The sequence below is a fragment of the Hippocampus guttulatus genome, chromosome 16, assembly GCF_054856545.1.
Source record: "Hippocampus guttulatus isolate MCC_2025c chromosome 16, RoL_Hgut_1.0, whole genome shotgun sequence".
Lineage (NCBI taxonomy): Eukaryota > Metazoa > Chordata > Actinopteri > Syngnathiformes > Syngnathidae > Hippocampus > Hippocampus guttulatus.
In genome coordinates, this window is record NC_141276.1 from 1139043 (window position 1) to 1158863 (window position 19821).

The window sequence follows — 19821 nt, forward strand, 5'->3', positions numbered from 1 at the left end:
GGAAATCAAGACCCGGATGGCCCAAAACGTCTTGAATTTCAATGACCCAAGTGACCTCGCACATCCCATGCTGCAGACTTGGCCCCCCCCCCCCCCGATTGTTTTCTTGTTTGCTGTCGTATGAATACTTGTTGCTCCACACGCAGCGCTTTGTATACAGCGGCGATTGTTTGAAAGCGCTTTCAAAATACCGTTGACTCAAAATACCGTTGAAAAACAACAAAAAAAACCAGTCGTGTATTTTTGCATCTACGTTTCTCATCGCATCTCATCCGGCGGTTGTGCCAACAAATTTGCGTGCGCGCGCGTGTGCGTGTGAGAGCAGCCATCAGTTACCTGGTGGAAGGAGTGGAGGTGATGGAGCGCCGTCCCAGGGTGACCTGGTTGATGTTGTAGTAGCCGGGACTGTCCAAGTCGGCCAGAGAGAAGCTCGGGCCGGTCGCCGTCGCGACGGGCGCTGCAGAACGCCAGCGCGCAGGTCAAATGTCAAAGCAGCTCACGAGAAAGGCTCCATACATACATTTGTGATAGCGGGGACAATATTTTTAAGATGACGGAAGGAACAATTTGGCTCTTGGGTAAGAAGCCAGATCGTAAAGCTTTCTCGTCGGCGCGGAGCTGAGTGCGGCTTTCAAGCGATCTTCTTGGCACGACGGACTTTTACTGCTTGAGCACTTTTCCACCTTGGAGGCACTCAAAAAGCGTCTCCGCATTCATCGCTTTATGCGCGGCGTCCGGGGAGTCGCCATCTCGCCGAAGGCCGCCTCGGAACGGTCGCGGGGGTGGGTGGGTGGGGGGGGGATGGCTCTGAGTCCAAGACCAAATCTCCACGTGTGGTTTTTCTCGGTGGGACGAGAGCACGCTTTTTTTTTTTTTCCCGCGCTTGCATCTGACAACTACGGCACTTTTTCTCACCGCACATCACTGTGACTCAAAGCGGTTGTTTGCCATCGGAGCGAGCTCCTCTTAGGAACGCGCGGTGTTATGATTGGATCGGTTTTCAGCGCAGCGCCCAGTTCGAGAGCGCGGGCGGGAATGGAACCAGTTATATCGGCTTTTGGACGAACATCTGAAAGCGGTTAGTGAGCTCGACCAAAAATTGTAATTGATGTCATAAATGCGCATTACTCCCCTCCTCCAAATTTTTACCAGTTGTTGTAAAGAGAGCGGCCGCTTTTGTTCGCTCGGCCGCAAGGGCGTTTGAGTGGATATAGTGCAGTGTGCGAGCAATGATAGCAACTGCGTGTCTCTCCGGAGGGACTGACGGGCTGAATTATAGTCGTGACTCACTCTGTGACACGCGGACCAGCTCGGCTACGTTCCACACGCCTGAAGTCACAAAGCAGTCCTGGAAACTCAAGTGGCCTGCGCAGAAAAGCAGAGTGAGAGAGTGAGAGGGGCCGCGTGGCGCGTCGTCGACCGAGATGCGCCGACGGACACGCGAGGCCCCCGTTTCGCTAGTCCGGCACCCGCGCAGCCGGAATACAAACGGCCGCTCGGCGCGATCGCGGCCGCGGCCTCATTTGCAGTTCAATTGTGAATTCGGTAGACGCGCTACGCCTTTCGTCGGCGTTCCTGCTAAACGGCTAAAGTGCATCTGCAAATTGAATTCGCAAGAAGCTAAAAACATCTGTTCCTTTTTTTTTTCCTCCTCTCCAAAGCCACCCATCACAGATTTCTGAAATTCATTCTTATCGTGGACGGCACAACGGCGTTAGAAATGATGATGGCCGGATTGCATGCGAGGGATGATCAGCAACCGTTTCAGAGGCCGCAGTAGCAAGCGCGCGGTAGAGAGCGAGCGCGAGACCCTCGCTAGCGCTCGAGAACAACGGCGCTTTTTCCTTCCTCCTTTGCCCGCTCCTCCGACAGACGTGAGGTACGATTTACTTTCAAGACATTGCGGTGAGGACAAAAACACAGCAGCGAATACCGAAGTGACCAGGACGAGGTCAGAAGAAAAGAAAAAAGCCAAGCCAGTAACTACGGAGCCTCGACACAATCGAGATTTGCCATCATTTTAAAAAAAGTCACTTCTTGAAATAAACACCGTCTGATTGTATGTTTTTAGCGTGCCGCAAAGTCGGTAAAAGTACACAATTGACTCATGTTAGCACCGCGGGAAGTACAAAGGAGTGAAAAGAACGACTCGGATGAGAAACGCGATTCGAGCTGTCCGAAGTGGACAAAGTACGGATGTCGCGTGTGCTGCTTTTATTCTTCCTCAATACGAAAGCGCGGCGTCCGACGGCGTTCTGGTAACGGCGGATGCGCGCACTCAAGCGGGCGAGTTGTGCTTGGAAGCGGTCTCGAACGGCTCTTCTTCATACGCGGGGGGCTCGATCTCATCCCGATATCGCCGCGGGCCCCCCGCGGGCCCCCCGCGTGATGCGGCCGCTTTCATTTCTTCCTTCCGTCCGTCGGCCAGCCACTTCGCTTTTCCTGCCGTTGTTTATCTCCTCGCGACAAGCCCCTTCCCGTTTCCCTTCGGCCCCCCCTCGCCCCTCGCTCAGTCAAGCACTGCCGGGGTTAACCGCGGCGGCGACAGCGTATGAGGTCAGCGCTGGGCTTGGCGGCGGCGGCCATGTGGTTCCCATCTTGGACCAACGTCAGTGTGATTTATGAGTGGCCCGCCGCAATCCCCACACCAGCCCCCCCACACTACAGTACCAGCGGCTCTCCTTACCATAATAAACCTCCCCCCCTACTCTGTTGGGACGCACTTGCTCTCCGAGAGGCCTCGATGTCCGGCAAAGTGTAGAACATGCACGGTGCGTGCGCTCGGATCTATACGGGCCCGCGCTGACATTTGCCATTTGAAAGTGTTTACGCGAGCATGTGCAACTCGTCACTAAACTGCGAGATCGGCGTACAAATGCATCGTTACCATTTGGCGGGGGCTTGACGTCCGTCTCTCCTTGCTGGTTTGAGTTGTCCGATTGCCCCGATTGTTCTGAAACGGGACAAAATCAGAACAAAGACAGAAGATGAGTCACGTGGGAAAGTTATGATCCGTCCCTTTCGGTGTATCATCGTTTTTTTTTGCCACACGCTTGACCGGACGTATTGATGCAAAGCTCTGTTGGATATCCAAGATGGGAATGCGCCTGAAAAGCACTCATTCCAAGTCAAAGAAAGGACAAAGCGACACAGGGCGAGGAGACGCATCATAACCGCGTTTGAAAGTGCGCATCCAATATTTACACGTGACCGCCAAGACTCGAGCGATGTAGGAATGACCCGAGTGCGTTTTACCCGGATTTACAATTGAAGTTGACTCTTTGCAAAAGGCAAATCTCATCCCCGCATTTCCAACAAATCAAATTAAAAACGACATTTTACCACGAAATATGCCATGATCCTCATTATAGTCTTTTTTTTTTTTTTTGCTTGCGACCCACAGTCTTATTATATTTAGGTCCCAAAGCAGCTCGGAGGTGAAGAACGAAGCACGAAGCCTCCCCAGAGGTGATTTGTCAGTCGAGGAATAATTGTGACATGTGCATTTTGGGGAATGTTTGGATTGTATTTCGTCGTCGGGTCATCTGAAGTTTGTCGTACTCTCAAGAAACACAAGCTTCCCCGATGCTCGTGTGAGAGTCCAAATGTACATTTTTTTGGCCAGTGGGAATTTGTCTGGAGTGTATCGCTGTGTGTTTATGCGAACTTGGATCGGGGCGGGCAGGCGGAGCGCCGTCTGCTTGGGCTCAGTTTGTTTGGCCTACTTAAAGCAGCCTCGCGGAGCTTTACGGGCCGCGCCGTTCAAGGCCCGCGAGCGCGCGGAGGCCGAGAGGGGAAAATTTGGCGCGCGGCGGAATACGGACGGACGGACGGCCCCTCGCGGCCGGGAGTCTGCCCCCGAATCTCAAAGTCCTCAAAGCCCAAATCGGTGCCTTGATCTTGGGCGGCGCTGCGGCTTCGCTAGCCAGCCCGCCGCGGCGGCGTTCGCGGCGGCCGCCCATCAACACGCGACAACAAAGAGACAAAGGATCCCCTCGTCGCTCTGGGTCAGGGAGAGGAAGCCCGGGGAGACCACGATGCCCTCCCGCGCTCCGACGCCACAACATTTTCCTCACTTCCTACCGCCCGCCGTCGTCCTCCGTTTTTCTTTATCTTTCATGCCGTCGCTCCGCAGCATCCTGGCAGCCATCTTAGCACTTGGCAGCCATCTTAGGTTTGGCGGTACCCGTGCATTCCTGCTCGCTGACGGCACCCCCGAACCAACACACAAACACACACCCGCCCCCACGCACGCATGCGCATGCTGTTTTTGTTTCACACAGACCCAGTGGTCTTAAAGATAAAAAGGATGGCATATATATATATATATGTATATATATATATACATATATATATGTATGTATGTATGTATGTATTGTTAATGGACTGCCCCATTTTGCCCAGCCCCCTCAACAATAGCAGAGATGCATTCTCTCTTTTTGTTTTTCCCACTCTGGCCACATGATCAAGACTTGGACATGCATAGAGCGGAACATTCTATATCTACAAGAATGTCAATGTTTTTTTTCCTGTCCACATCCCAACAAAGGGTTCATATTTGGTTTTGTGTGACTTTTTGGAACGCAATCAATGTTGACGTTGAGACACCTGTGCGATCGTCACACTTTTTGTTACAAACTGACCCCGGCCGCCGTCAGAGAAGGCAAAAGTTATTCGGCCCTCACAGGAAAAGGTTCGGGGAGCCCTGCTGTAGATGAACAAAATATTTCTGATGAGCTCGTGCGTTACGATAATCCTTGCACCAGCAAGAGGGCAAGATTGGACCGCCGACATCAATTCCATTCAAGTCGAGTCGAGTCAGCTTTATTGTCAAATGTGCTCCATGTACAACATACAGCACAGATGAAAATTCTTTCCTCTCAACCACAACAGAATAGCTTCACCAGGAAAAGCGTAGCCAAAGCCCAGACCTAAATGCAGCTGAAATTCTGTGAGAGAGTTCAGCAACTTTGCAAAGGCAAAGTTTAACATAGTTCAAAAAAAAAAAAAAAAAAAAGCGAAGCCGACATATATCAGTGATGTAAAACTTTCACGAGACGTAATGTCTGCCGAAGGAGTTTCGAATAGCACCCCCCACCCTTCCTGCGTTGCTAAGGTAGCGCTATTCAAAGCGGCTTTTACGATCTGCACAACTTTAAAGAGGTACAAGGAGAGCCATCGAGGGCTCCAAGTGGGAGGCGGAGGGTGCCCAGACACTCCTCTGTCCAGATGAACAATGTTTTGCGATGAGCACCTTGCTCCGGCGCGTGCTCTGTCCACCACCGGCAGGGGAAAACCACTGCCAAAAAAGCATCTCACACGCACTGGCCCGGTCAGCAACAATCACCTATTACACACACACACACACACACACAGCACGGAGGTGCATGTAACCCCAAGAGCATTTATTAGCACACCTTCATACACAACATGGATTCATTTCCTTGCAAAAAAAAAAAAAAACACTATCACACACACACACACACATATTGAAACACAGATGAATCACCCTTATCTAGTGCACACAGTCGCCCCGAGGCCCCCTGGTAATGCCCCTCCGAAGATAATACACAAACACATGCAGGCCACCAAATAGGCGGCGTTATCACGCTTACCACACACATTATGCTGCCCCGGTCAATACGGTGTACTCCCGCTGATAGACTCCTCCTCACACTTGTAAACAAAGGTTAACAGCAACACACGGCCAGACAATTTTCACCTTGCAAAGGCGAAAACACACACCTGGGTAAATGGATACCCCCCCCCCCCCCGCCCCCGCCCCTCCCGCCACCACAAAAACAAAAAAAATTGTCACGCAATGACACACAGGCGCCGGGGTAAATCATTCAGAGACACTTGAACAAACAGCCATCACTCACGGGCAGCCATTGTTCGCGCTAATGGAGGCATTTAGCGCGTTGGCGTTCATACGGTACGAGTTGCCGACGACACAAATGGCTTTTCATTTTTGATTGATTTATTTCTTCCCCGCGAAAGGTTGTCTTGAGTGCTTGCACGTCACAAGCACTCAACGCGCAAACGCACCCGTGAACTAATGCGCCTTGACGGTGGCAGCTGATTTATTTTTGAACAGACGACACGCGAGCGCAATCAAGGAAAAGACAAAGTATCTTCCTCTTGAGCTAGTTGTCCACGAGTGCAAAAAATAACATAAAAAAACAAAAAAGAGTGCCGAAATTGCGTTGCCGCTTTTGGCACTTGAACATGTCATGGCATTGAATTGGAATGTTTGTGTTGAAAGTGTTTGCAGGTTGGCCAAGAGCCACGCAACAAGCGTTGGTCGCTTCTTAGCGTCAACCTTGAAACAAGAAAGGTGTTGCGCAACAGGCCGGACCGTAAAATGATTGAGGCCGCGGCTTTCCGCGACATCAATATTACTCGGGCCGCACTTGGACGCGCGCGTTTTCTAAAAAGAAGAGTCGACGCAACTCCTTCAAGCCGGACCTTCTGACCCTGCTTCGCGCATCGGGGGTACGTCCCGAAAAATGACGGAAGTGCTGCCGCGCCATTTAGAAAGGGTTTACGCGAAGCCCTCGCTTCTCATACGCAAACGTGCAAACGGCGACTGCGCCTTTTGGTTTTGTGCGGCGTCATTTCGGGCTCGCCGTGCCGACGCGGTGGCGGTTCACTCGGCAGTCAAATGACAGGGGCCTCCACCTGCGATGCTTTCCTCCGTAAAGTCGGATCTTTTGACACGGCTTGCGCGTTGGGTCTCACTCGATTCTGCAAGTGTGCCGAATGAAGAACGCGGCGCATCACATTTATGCGTACGTGTCTCCCCCGCTTTCAATTTTCTCAGCCTCTTGAACACCCCCACCCCCACCCCCCTTCCCCCACCTACTAGCCTCTGGATAAAGAAACCCAAGCAACCTCCCCAATTGGGTTTCGCTTAAGAGGTTTATCAGTATGTTGCTAAACATTCTGACCCTTTTTTAAAATCTTTAATGCGCTTAAAATGTTCCAAACCCTCCTAATCCCCGCGGCTATCCCACACAGATGTTCACTCGGCTCTTTTATTGGACTTCATTTCAACATCTTTTTTTTTTTCTCCCCCCGCCCCCCCCCCCCCTTTTCCTTTTCCACCTCCTCCCTCACCCGCTCCACATCCGCACGCACGACCTCGTCTCTTCCCTCCCGCGGGTGCTACACGAGGATTCCTCGTTTCTAGTTGAGCAATGTTTCGGAGGACACTTTTTCTTACATTAGCTAGCATCCTCATCGGTCACAATCTTCCGCATCTTGTACTTTTCTACTTCGGTTTTAAACAAATGGCTGTGTGAAAAGATGCCGCGTTCTCTCCTAAAATACTTTAATGTCGTAATTTGAGGACAGACGCCGGCGCTGATGCACTAATCCCGTTTAAAAATCTTATCACAGCGATAAAATAACGACGGAACAGCGCGGTAACCCCTGGTGGAGGCAACGGCACATCTTCAAGTGTTCCTTACTCATTTTGGCAGGAGCAAAAGATTTTGCGGTCTATTTTTTTTGGTCACATCTGGAGGAAGTAAAGACGCTGAAGCCGAGCCACTGGCAAACGACTAATACGACGCTATAAAAAGACGACATTCCGGACTGATGGCTGATTTGGTATTAATGGTAGAAACAGGCGCAGACAAACGAAGACAAAGCCTTCCGAAATTTGGGGAATAAGAGCAGGATTTTCGACTTTGGTGCGGATTTCCCCCCTTGTACTACTTTGGGTGCTTTCCTTGAAAGCTATTTTGGCCACCGCTCCCTAACTATTAAACCAGCGGCTTCACATCCGAAAAGTTGCCCCCTCATGTTAAAGGAAACAAAGTGGCAATTATGAGCTCTTAACATAGCGAGGCCGCACGACGTAATCATGTCGTTGCCGTCGAATCAACAGCGGTACGTCTTTACGACGTCCCTGGAACGGCTGCTATGTGACAACACGACACCAAGGCGATTAATTGTTAAACGTGCTTCGGTGCTTTGCTCAAGTGTGACTGGTGTGGGGGTGTGAGGCTCAAAATATGGCGCTCCATTTACATGCATGTGATATTGCGTCTTATAGCTCTCATATGAGAGCGTATACGTTGAAGAAAAGAAAAAAAAAAAGGTCTGGCGAGCACATGCTGAGGCACAGTTGGAGATAAGCATGTAAACATCTGTGACCGAGGGCTGAGCGCTGGCGTGTGGGAGGGAGACGGTGATTTCCACCCCCCCCCCTTTTTTTTTTCTTTAAAACGCACAAGCATGTGGTCGGTGTATGCATGCTCCTCGCTAGCCTGTGCGCGCTTGACATCGGGCGAACACCTACACGGTATGTTTTCCTTTCTTGCCGCACATGTATGAGTATGCGCACGTGCACGGCATCGCCCGAGCCCCGTGCCAGCAAGAAGCAGGTGTGGGGAGGCAGCGCTTTGCATTGCCCGTTGCCCATCTGCGCGGCCGTCTGTGTGCCGCCTGCGCCCTCCCATTGCCAATGCCACAGAGTGGGGGGAGGCAGGGGGCGAGAAGGGGCCAAAAGGGAATCAACCATGGCAGAGAGAGACGAGGGAAAGGGATGGAAAGATGGAGGCTTGAGTGTGTGTGTGAGTGGAGGGGGTGGCTGGCTGGCTGCCCGTGATCTTCCCCCCAACACACACATACACACACCCCGTTTCTTTTATCTGTGCCTATGCTGATGAGCTGTGATGTACGGGGGAAGCTGGACAAGGGGAGGCTAGGAAGGGGGGGGGGGGGGGGACCGTCTGCTTGTTCTCATGGCTTTCTGTATAACATTGATGGATATAATCAAGCTTGGCTTCTCGGGCACATACATGGCACACCATGCTTTGTTTTCACGAAACATGCCATTTTTCCAGAACAACAATTGCACCTTTCTCCTGATTTTTAGCTGATTTGAAGCTACTTTACAATATTAGATGAGGTGAGGGTGTAATTCTGCTCGACGGCCAGCAGATGTCCTTGCTTAGCAACGAGACACATGGCAAAGACATACGAAATAAATCAAACTGCACCGACTAAGTTGTGGGACAGATTTCAGGAGGGTGGGGGAGGGTTGTTTTTTTTGGGGGGGGGGGGCATATTTCACTTTCGTCCGAACAAATATTCGTGGTGCCAAAAATCTCCTAAACTCAAATATGCCAAAGTAAACCTTCAAGTGTTTGTCAAATCTGACATGTTGGACTTAGATTTCCAGGCAGCTAAACTTAACTACAGTATTTATTCAAACGGTTTTGTAAATGATTATTGAATGATTGTTATGTTACTGATTATTTCCTCTGAACTCTCGCGGTACAATGGTGAGCAGAGGTGAAAAATACTGGACTGGTCCAGCGTGTTGTTCCATACAGAAAAGGGACCGCGTCCAAGTTCGACGTGTCAGTGTATGCGCACGTCTGTTTGTGCGAGGCATGGTCTGGGCACAAGTGGAAAAGAAGATCATGTGATGCCAAGCTTTGCCAGGGAATGTGGGGAGAGAGGCTGAGAATGAGGGGCGGGGGGGGGGGGGGGGCGCAGCGAGGGAAAAAAATGGCGGCAGAAAAAGAGGGAGTACAGACAGACAGTATAGAGAAGGAGAGACAAGAAAAAGACAAAAAGTGGAATGAAAGCGAGAGGAAGAAAATAGGGTGGTGGGGGGGGGCGTGGGGGTTATTGTGAGAGCTGTGGGAACAGTTTTGCCCCGCCAAGAGAGGCAAAGAGAGAAGGAGAGAGGATAAAAGAAGGAAGGAGAAAGAAAGAGACTTGTTGGCAGAGCAGTGGAGGAGGGCAGGGGGTGGAGGGTGGGGGTCGATGCGGAGTGGGCACCGCTCGTATGCAGCCATTCGATCAGCGGCATCACATTGGGGGGCAGAGAAAACCAAACGCGCAACACGAGAACGACGACATGAAAGAAATGCAGACGCACAAAACGTGGCCCGAACGTTGGCATGCAATTTCAGGTTCGCAACTGCGTGAATATCTCAGGGAAGCGGACCTTTTGGTGAAGGGTTTGCACATGATCATATTTTCAAATGAGGAATGGGTGCAAAAGAGTCAGCGCGCACATTTCGGCAAAATATCAACAGATGGAGAATTTGCTTTGGAATCACACTTTTTTTTTTTTTTTTTTTTAACAGCCATAGGGCTTCAGTGGAGTCCAACCTGAGCCAGAAAACACTAACAATTTATTTTGGGTTTGTGAACTAAGCAAATAAACACTCCCAACTCTATCTGGAGCTTGGAGGACATCTTTAACGAGGGCCGTAAAACTCCGCAGAAACACATAAAGTAGGCCCGTAAAAATAATGTGGGCGCTGCATAAATGCTCATTTGGACTAATGAATTGGGGGAGCGATGAATGGCGGCACATCCTCCCCTTCACGAGTAAGATGGAGGCAAAATATCCGATATGCTATCCGAGTACACCCTTTTCCAAACATGCCTTCTCATCGTATCAAGAACAGCCCCGGTGGGCAGGAATACAATTGCTTGATCGGCCTCATTTTTACATTGACTATGATTTAGAAACATGCGCAAGCGCAACACGTGGCTCACATCCTTCAAATAAGGAGGGAAAATATGGAACTGAAGAAGAGGATGGGCGCGTATCGTCACCAGGTATCGGTATTGGGCGGATACTGGCCGAAATGCCGTTTATCGAGAAGGCCACCAAGACTTATTCATGCTTATTCTCACTGAAGGTGTATTATTATTATTTTTTTAATCTGACATCGAGGAAGTCTTCTTCGCCACTAGCTGGTGCCACATGAAAACAGTCTAACCCATCGGCGAATCATCGTGCCTGTCAGAAAGACAGAAATGTCTTTGTTCACAAGTAGCTGTCATTGTGTTCATTGAAATGTTCTGCATCAAAAGTATTTGTGGTAGAGGAAGTCGGCATACGTCAGTATGGTCTGAACATCTCTACGAACTCATCGGATTGAGACTGAGGTGGCAAACGTTGAAGCATCTTGTAAGGCAGACCCTGATCCACACGACTATAGTGAAACACGAACCACCAAACACGGCATGTAATCAGCATATATCCTGCAGAGATGGGGTGAGGGGGGGGGCTTAAAAAAAAAGCGCTCCAAAAGCAGTCATTCTGGGAAAGGGAACTGCCAAATCTGCATACCTACAGCATGAACTGATGTTATATGTTCTCAGCAATAACCCACAGAGAGTGGCTAAGAATGACAAGGGAGAGACGTGAAGACAGGAAAGAAGCACGGGAGAGAGGATGAGGCCAGAAAGGGGGGGGGGGGGGGGAATAAAGAAAAAGCAAGCAGGCAAAAAGAGGGCACAGATCAAACGTCAACTCTTTGACCAGCAGCTGCCTGGAAGTCGCCACCCGACCGACCGCATTTGTCAGTCAGTGTCCCCACATGAACCCCCGCTCCAAATGTCGGCGGCTCCCGTCACAGGCCAGCGTTTGTGTGGTTCGCCTGCGCGCGGCCGCGTCGCCGTGTTTATGTGCGGCAGCTGACGGCTATGTGTGTCAAAGCTGGCTTTATCTCGCGGGGAGATAAGGTAAGTCAACAGCTGCCCCCCCCCCCCCCCCCCCCGGCTTCTCTTCCCTTCCAGTCTCTGGCTAGCATGCTAGCCAGCCTGCAAGCTGTTCAAGCTCGTCGCCTCCGGCCCGCAGCACGTGCTCCCCCAGTGTCGGGTCCGGGGCCCACGGGAGCAACGAGTCAAGCGAGTCCCCGGCTTCGGCTTCCCATCTTACAGCTCGGGCCCACAAAGCAAAAAAAAAAAAAGATCAATGAAAGACGGCGGTCCGGATGCGCCCACAGTCCGGGGCCGGGCGAAGACGTGAGCGGACGGTGCGAGTGGATGGAAAAGGCTCGCCATCCGTGGTGCGCCGCTGAGGATTGGCCCACTTTGGCCAGCTTAAGGCTTCGCTCCCGGGCAAGCTGATTGGAGATTTATTCTTACATCTATCAATCCATCTATTAACTTATCAAGCGAGATAAAACCTTCCCTCCGCCCGCTGGTGGGAATCCGAGCGACGTTGAAACGCCGCCAATCCACTTAACGGGTTACAGCACCTAATGCGGATAAACATATTGATTATAAAGCCTCCCAAACGGCCGCGTTATCTGACGACGGGGCACCCGTTCCGATGAAAACCGAGACGCGCACGTTAACGTCAGATCAAAAAGTGAAAAGCCAAGGCAGCTTAGCGGGAAGCGTACGCACGCAAAAATCTGAAATAGGTAGTTAAACTGCCCGTACGGCGTGTGTGTGTGTGTGAAATGGCCTCGCGGAGAGCCAGAGTTATGAGTCACATCTGGGACGAGCCTCAGATGTACCTTTGCTGTTTTTCATCCGTCCGTCTGAAAACAGAGAGACGCGCTCAAAGAGGCTCCGCTCCGTTGGAAATTTAAAGCTGATGATGCAGCTCGGGCGATTATTTTTGCAAGCGGCATAAAAAGCGTCAGCCCCTCACGGGAAGCCGCACGCGAGCGCACTCGGGCCAACTGCGCTTTCTTTCTTTTGTCCATTTTTACAACGGGCGTCGTCATCGCGGTCCTCTCACACGAAAGCGGTGAGCTTCGAACGCTTTGAAAATGTGTTCGCGAGTTAAGGCAAGAGTTCAAAAAAAGAATCTGAAGTGGGCCCCCGTGACAGCCTAAAAGACGTTTTGTGTCTCATTAGGAGCCATGAAGAACATGAATTTTCCCAAGCCTTTTTGCCATGCGCTAACGTGCCTTGACCTCGACAGACCTCGATTGTTTTCAATTTGGCTTTTTCCTCCTTGCGGCCCGAAGGAGCCGTCGTGTCGGTTTTTGAGGCGAATACGAAAGGACCAAGCCCGAGCCAGACGCAGCTTTTGCCATTTGTAGTCTCTCTTTGTGCCCGATGGGGCCACATCGCATCCAGTGGCACGACATACGACAAGATTACGACTTTGACGTATCATTTCGAAAACCCGATGCTAAAAGAGACGACGCTCAAGTTGAGGGGCAGAGCGGAGGAGCCCGGCATCTGTTTGGCGCTCGCTCAGAGACGTCTCGCGTTTCATACCGCGCCTCCGGGATCGCGGGGCTCGCTCGGCCAGAAGTTTATGAAAAACAGAGGAAGCGGGAATGAGCGGGAACCAAACGACGGCGCGGCAGCAAAAAGCAGAGAAGCCAAGCAACCGCGTGACGCGCCAGGACAGAAAATAGAGAGAGGTGGAGCGGCTGATGTGGTCTTTTCCATTCGGCCTTCGGTGTGTGTGTGTGTGTGTGTGTGTGTGTGTGTGTGTGTGTGTGTGTGTGTGTGTGTGTGTGTGTGTGTGTGTGTGTGTGTTTGCCTCTGAGCGTACTGTGTGCTGGCTTCTCCTGAGGCCCCCGAGTAGCCTGGGGGGCCCTGCTTGGACGTGCTAGTGAATTCAGGTGTGAACAACAGGTGCAACCTCCAACTGGTCTGCAACGGCATGGGCCAAAACTAGCGTATCCTTGACTGAAGCAATGAAGCCACAGATTGTGTGCATTTGCCCCCCCCCCCCTTACGCTTACGCTTTGGAATCAATGACAACATCCAGAAGACATTCTGTGGGAGATTGCGGCGCTGTGCGACAATGCATAGTTTTACTGTGGTCAAAAAACAAAACTACAAAAACAAAAAGGATAACGAGCGTCACAGTGAAATCTACTGCACGTTTCTTCACATTCCCGCACATGAGCACATTCCAAAGTCATCTTAACGGGAGAAACAAAAAGGTCCAACCATAGAATCGCTTTTTCCACGAAGCGTAGGAAAAGTGCACTTCCGCTTGCTCTGCGAAAACACACGATAGCATCCGAATACCCGGAATAAAAGAAAGCGTTGACGATGAACCCAAAGAATTTAGAACGCAATTTCCCCTTTCGTCTGTCCGTCAAGCCCCTCGACCCAACGCGAATGGAATAATGCCCGCCCCATCTGGTATCGACCGAGGCAGGTCGAAGCACATCTTTGCATTTGCGTATCTTACACGAAAATATTTGATGCGACTTCTTTCATGATCTCATCGGGTCTCGCTCGATCCCTTGAATTCCCTCAGCCAATCGCAGGACAGTCTTCCTCCCGGCACTTTTGCTGCGCTATTACGAGACCTCATTCATTGGCGCCGCTATCTCCAGCCATCCCCGGCCACTTTGCGCTGCAAGGTTTGCGGCTTCGGCGTTTCAGCGACGGTTCAGACAAAGGCTGAAGTGACGGCTGACGGTTTTCACTTTTCGCCGAGGAGTCGGGGGTTCTGGCCCCGCGGGGAAACGAGGGATTGCCGTATTGCTATTGAAGGTAACCAATCATTCACACAAAGACATTTGCATTGGGACGAAGTGGGGCTTCATTCCTCTCGTCAAGGATCCTTTGACAAGATTCCGAGGATATGAGAATGGAAGCTTCAAGTTCAATTTCACCAGACCAAAGTCGAGCCATCAAACTAGACTCTGCTTGAGCTGACTTTTAATAAAAAACGTTTTGATTTCCAATGAACCTGTTCCGATTGCGGAGGAAGCTGTTTTGGACCCGTTAGGTGTCAGTTTCCTGACGCAACCGATGGAAAACTCAACAAAAATCACACGTTTTTTTTTTTTTTTTTTGTGAGCCGCGTGGCTGAAACAAACTTTTTTTTTTTTAAAGAACATGGGGGCGCGTAGTGGGGTGGGGTGAAATGGTGTCTCAGTCAGAGGAGGGAGAGACTGCGATGTGCTGACTTTCTTTACGCTAATCAAAAGCAGAAGATGCCTACAGTGGAAAAAGACGACGAAAGACGACGTTTACACGAGCTAAAGGCAGAGGGGGAGTGGTTAGGGGGAGGAGGAGAGGCGGCTGGGGGGGGGGGGCAAACAAACAGACAACTACTGTTGAACAGCTGCACGGAGCGATCCAATGGCAGAGGTCAAAGGGAGAAACAAAGAGGAATCGGGCACCCAGAGAATCCCCTCGTTAGACCAATGAAAAGCGCACGCAGGAGGGAACGGAAGTCTTCATTTCATGCTTCAAGCGTCGCGCCCTTTTCAACCGTCCCCTTTCCCTCACCGTACTCGACGCAGCCGCAGCGGGTTTCAAAATGCCTTCAAACGCAGAAATAACGGAGGAGGGCGGCTGACGCAAAAGTGTGACAATGTTGTTGCGAAGAGGCGCAAAGCAAAATCAAAGTTCGAGCCACTTGCACGCCGCACCAGAGCTGCCCGACCTTTTTTTGACCCAAGAACGACTTTTCGGGCAACCGATCTCCCGCACGAGCACGCACGCCATGATGAGCAACCATGAACCCCCCCCAACATGAACAAAGCTGAACAATAAAGTCGACACAAGAGTTTGGGAGTGGGTGAAAAGGAAATTGCTGCCTACCCGAGCGGGAGACCTGACGCGGAGGCACGCGCCGCACTTTTGCACATCACGCAACACAATCTTGAGAACAATGGCGCTCTGTTTTTGTTTTGCTTTGTTCTCAGCACTCGGTCACTTTTTATTACGAGGAACAATAGTAAGAGGGGGCAACGTTTGGGTTTCCCTTTCAGTCCGTTTCGCTCCAAAAAGTGAAGGATCTCGGTTGCATAATCGAGCAACTGCAGCGTGTCCAGTTTCATCCATTTGCGATGCTACCAAAATGCTTCTGGCCTGAAGAGACGTCGCCCCGAAATGATTTCATGATTCTTGGAATCCTCCAAACGAAAAAGCTCGTGGAACAGAACCGCAGCGCGCTGCTTGGTGACGCAAGCAATTATGAAAGCAAAGTCGGTGGTCTTTGTAAACTTGCAGGGTTCAAACTTTGCCCGGACTTTGCCCCCCCCCCCCCCCCCCCCCGCCTCGGCCATTCCTCATTTTAATCGGCCCGTCATCTTGTCCTCATCCCGCCGTTGCGTGCGCGCTAAGAAGCGACATTGGCGGGCGAGTGCAAAGCCCCTTGTTGACCGTCTGAAATTGACAAGCAAAGCGGTCAGCGGCCGTCTCTTGGAGCGCGTGGGGGCTCATCCCGTGTCGTCTCCTCACGCGGGGCCTAATCCCCGCGGCTTTACATCTTAAAACTTTCCTCCCGTAAGCTCAGGACAAGACCCGGAGAGAAATTAAAAAATGCGCCCTAAGACGCCGAAGGAGTCGGCTTTGGAAGGCAATATTAACCCGGCTGACGCCACGCGAGCGCATCGGCGCCCGTCGCGTCTTCACCTCGTGCAAATTCCCGTCCTCAAGTCACATTCCGACACGGTGGTGGTTTCGCGCCACCCACGACACTGCTCGGCCTGTCGGCCGGGACTAAAAAGTCAACTCAGGCCAGGTAGTTTGCGACTGCAAATTTACGAGCCGTCTGTTTGGCTTGCCTCGAGGAGGAATAAAATCAGGCTTTGGTTGGCCGATGTGATCTGGGGCCAAACCCGAATTCCGGCCCCCTTCAAATTCTTTTCACAATTTCAGATGAAGTCCTATCATCTTAAATGCGGGAAATAAAATACGGTCGAAAAGCGTGTGGCCAAATGTCTGCGTGAGCGAAACAAAGACGCGCATGAATGCAAGCGCAGGACGGAAACGTGTGCAAACTTGCCCGTCAAAGCCAAATTGCCTCTCCGCCTTTGCTCCAGAAATAACTGTTGCCGGTGTTCCTCGCTGACCGACGCCCACTCCGACGGCTCGCTCGAGACCGCGCGTTCTCCGCCTACCTTTCGGACACAAAAACCAACCCAAAAAGACGCCAGAGTCGCCCGGCGGACGACGGGGGAGCGGAACCTCATCTGGCAGTCGGCGCGAGCCGCCGGTCAAGGATCTGCCTCTCGACCGAGCTCGAATAACAGACAACACCGCCGCCGAACCGAGAGAAGGCCCCATTTGAAACGGCTCGGGCTCCAATCCTAATACAAAAATAATGACGCGTCGCCGTATGGAGGCCTTCAAAAAAGGCCCTTTGGGGATTTTCAGCCATTTGAAAATATTTTTAAGAGGCCCGATTGCCCCCAGCTCAGCGGCTCAGAGAGGCCTTAAAACCCTGCGGCTAAATCCTGGGGTTATGTAAGGTAAAGTCCTAAATCTCACCAAGCCTGATGTTACATATTACTGTAATTGCGAATGGAAAAAAAAAAATAAAAAAAATACAGGCCTGGCCGGGAGTGAAGACATTTGAAGAAAATTGACTTTGGGGGCCGGTGAAAGGAGGAACCGAGAGGAAATGAAAAGGAGGAGGTGCCAGAGGATGGATGGAGTGGTGGAAAAAGGAAGGGGGAACTCCAGCGAGGGAACGAATGAGACGCGCGACGGATCTCCTTCAACACCGCGTTTCTGTTCTTTGCTTTGGCGATGGTCTTCCCTTCAACAACGGCTTGCGGGACAAAAAAGGACCCACGTGGAAGTACAAAACTCTCCCTAATTCATCGTCTGTCCAACCTGAACCTCCCGAGCCAGAAAGAAACGGGCCCACGTATCAGAAGCAAATTACAAAATGCAACCCCTTGAGAACACTCACCACAAACGCACCACCGTTTTTCACGTCTCTACACGTTTTTTTTAGTTTTTTTTAGCGTGACTGTTTTCTGAGCACAGCATTTGCATGTATGAATCTAAAAAGGTGCGTGCGGGCGGATGAAACATGTCGTGATCACGTTGTATGATGCAAGGCCACGTCGAACCAAGCAAACGGGCTTTACAATTATTTTCTTTTTTTTGGGGGGGGGGGGTGGAGACAGAGCCTTTAAACAGCTTGCAGCGCCTTGAGCGTGTCTGAGACACTTGATTGCGACAGTAAAATACCTCGTTAAATGCCCAAATGAGTGTGTTTTGTCTGCCGGTCGGAAACGGACATCGATTTCAACTTGTTTCTGTTCTATGGAGTAAGTCGCCTTCGTTTTGACATTAGCCAGGAAAAAAAAAAAGAAAGTCAAAAATAATGCCGTCGTTAATCAGCGCACTTGTGTGGTGCGAGCGCTTCATGGCAAGAGCTGCACACGGGGAAAAAAAAAAGCTCGTTGAAGGCTTCGAATTCCCCACTGAGCCCGCCCCCCACAACAGCACCCACACGGCCTCGCGGCCACGGAACCCGGTCCGCTGCTACGCCCGTTAAACATCACAATGAAAGCGAGGCTGGGCTCCAAACTGGCAGCGGCGATTGGATTATACCTCGCTATGGATTTAGAGTGCTGTCGGCAGGAAGGGGAGCGGGATACGGCGAAGACGAAAATGCAGAGGTTCAAGGAGAGGGGGGGCGGGGGCTAAATGCTGCGGATGGCTCACATCGTCCATGTCGTTGGCTGCCACCCAAGTGGGGGCCGGCCCACAAAAGGGACTGTGAAAAAGCAGTCACGGCAGGTAAAATGAGCTGGCGTCAGGGAGAAGTCGGGGGGGGGGGGGGGGGGGGATCAACGTCGCCTTGTGTCAGAAGGCGGCCAGGGTACAAAAGACAGAATCGAGTGATGGTTCCGAGGCTCCCTGAACCCAATTTCGAGCGACCGGTTGAATTTCAAAGGCACCGGATAACCGCTCGGCTTGCTGCGCTCTTGCGTTTTGCGACGACGTTGTCGACAGACGACAACACGCGCGTATCGCTCGGTGGTCTGCGACCATTCCGATGTCACTGTCATTTTCAATGAAAATTACTTTGTATTAGGAGGTCCTGGCAGACTTTGGTGAAGCGCCATGACAAATTCAACAATTCAAATTCCCAACACAGCCATCAAGTTATCCGCTATTATTATACCCCGACCGTTGTGAATGCTGTACACCAAATGAAATGCACGATCACACATTTCAAGTCGAGTGGAAAGCTTTGTCTCCGGAAAAGAAAAAAAAAATCATTCTGGCCAACACAGATCCAATCTTGCCATGAGTCAGCACCGTCAAGATAACATAGGTCCGTCATCTGAGCCCAAACGGCATTTTCGATCGCTCCCAAAGAGAGTCGGGTGCCGTCAAGGCATCGCGAACGGGATCAGAGCGTTGCGAGCGCGCTGCTGTCAGTTGTCTGTCATCTCGCTTTCCCTCCGGCTCATCCTTTCACTGCATTTATGAGGCCCGCATCTGTATCAGACATCATCCCCTCAGTCAGGGGTCAAACGATCACAAGAACGTTTGGATAAATCGGCCCAACGACCGGCTGTGATGTGGGATTTGGAAAATGAGAGCAAAACCATCTATTGCGGGGATGGAATTTCACCGAAACGAGCAACGCGCCGTCCTACCCCCCCGCTACAAATGCTTAAAACTTAGCGGGGAGAAAGATTTTCGCTTTTATGATTCATCCCGTGAGGGAGAAGACGGATGAATTGGACAAAACAAACTTCAGTTCAAGGCCATTGTCGATGCCAATCACCGTTCAGAAGTGAGAAAATTGGAGTGCGGATCGCAGCTGACTTACTCACTATTGCTATCGTTGGTCGGGCTACCAAAAGCAAACAATAAAAAAAAAAAAAGTAAATAAAGAAATCAACCCCCCCCTCCCCCCAATTATAAAAAAGTGCGCGGCTGAGCTATTCGGAAAGCCGTCCAATGCTGATTGACTGCTCCCCAGGTCATTTCGGTGAGTACTTCCATGCCAAATTTTTATTGCAGGAAGTGTCTCACCAACACGAACCTCGCTGGGATCGTAAGATAAAATGGAAAAAAAAGGTGTGTGTGTGGGGGGGTGGGGGGATTACTTCAAGCAAAGGACACGGCACAAGAGGGGAAATGATGACTGGGAAACGGCTGCAAAAGCTTTCTGCAGAAACTGGCCCCAGCCAGAGTTGTTGACACTGCTGCCATCTGAGAAAGGTTCCCAACGCGAGCTCTTTCTTCTTTTTCCTTGCTTGCTCTTTCTTCGACGCTTTCCTTCATACTTGGAAGTGTGCTGGCGCAAGGAGTTCTCCCCCCCCGAAATATGTGTCGCCTTCATTTAGCAGGGGGCCAGGG

General features: G+C 51.2%; 1 protein-coding gene across 13 annotated transcripts in view; it reads right to left on the reverse strand.

Moving 5' to 3' along the window:
• Positions 1-19821, reverse strand: part of nfixb (nuclear factor I/Xb) — a 95113-nt gene that overhangs the window by 19675 nt on the left and 55617 nt on the right. For all 13 annotated transcript variants that reach the window (XM_086132196.1, XM_086132184.1, XM_086132195.1 and 10 more), the window contains 3 exons: positions 2888-2953; positions 1291-1365; positions 337-457 (listed from right to left, as the gene is read on the reverse strand). In XM_086132196.1, coding sequence (XP_085988322.1) covers positions 337-457; positions 1291-1365; positions 2888-2953 — 262 coding nt within the window. The remainder of the gene's footprint in view (positions 1-336; positions 458-1290; positions 1366-2887; positions 2954-19821) is intronic.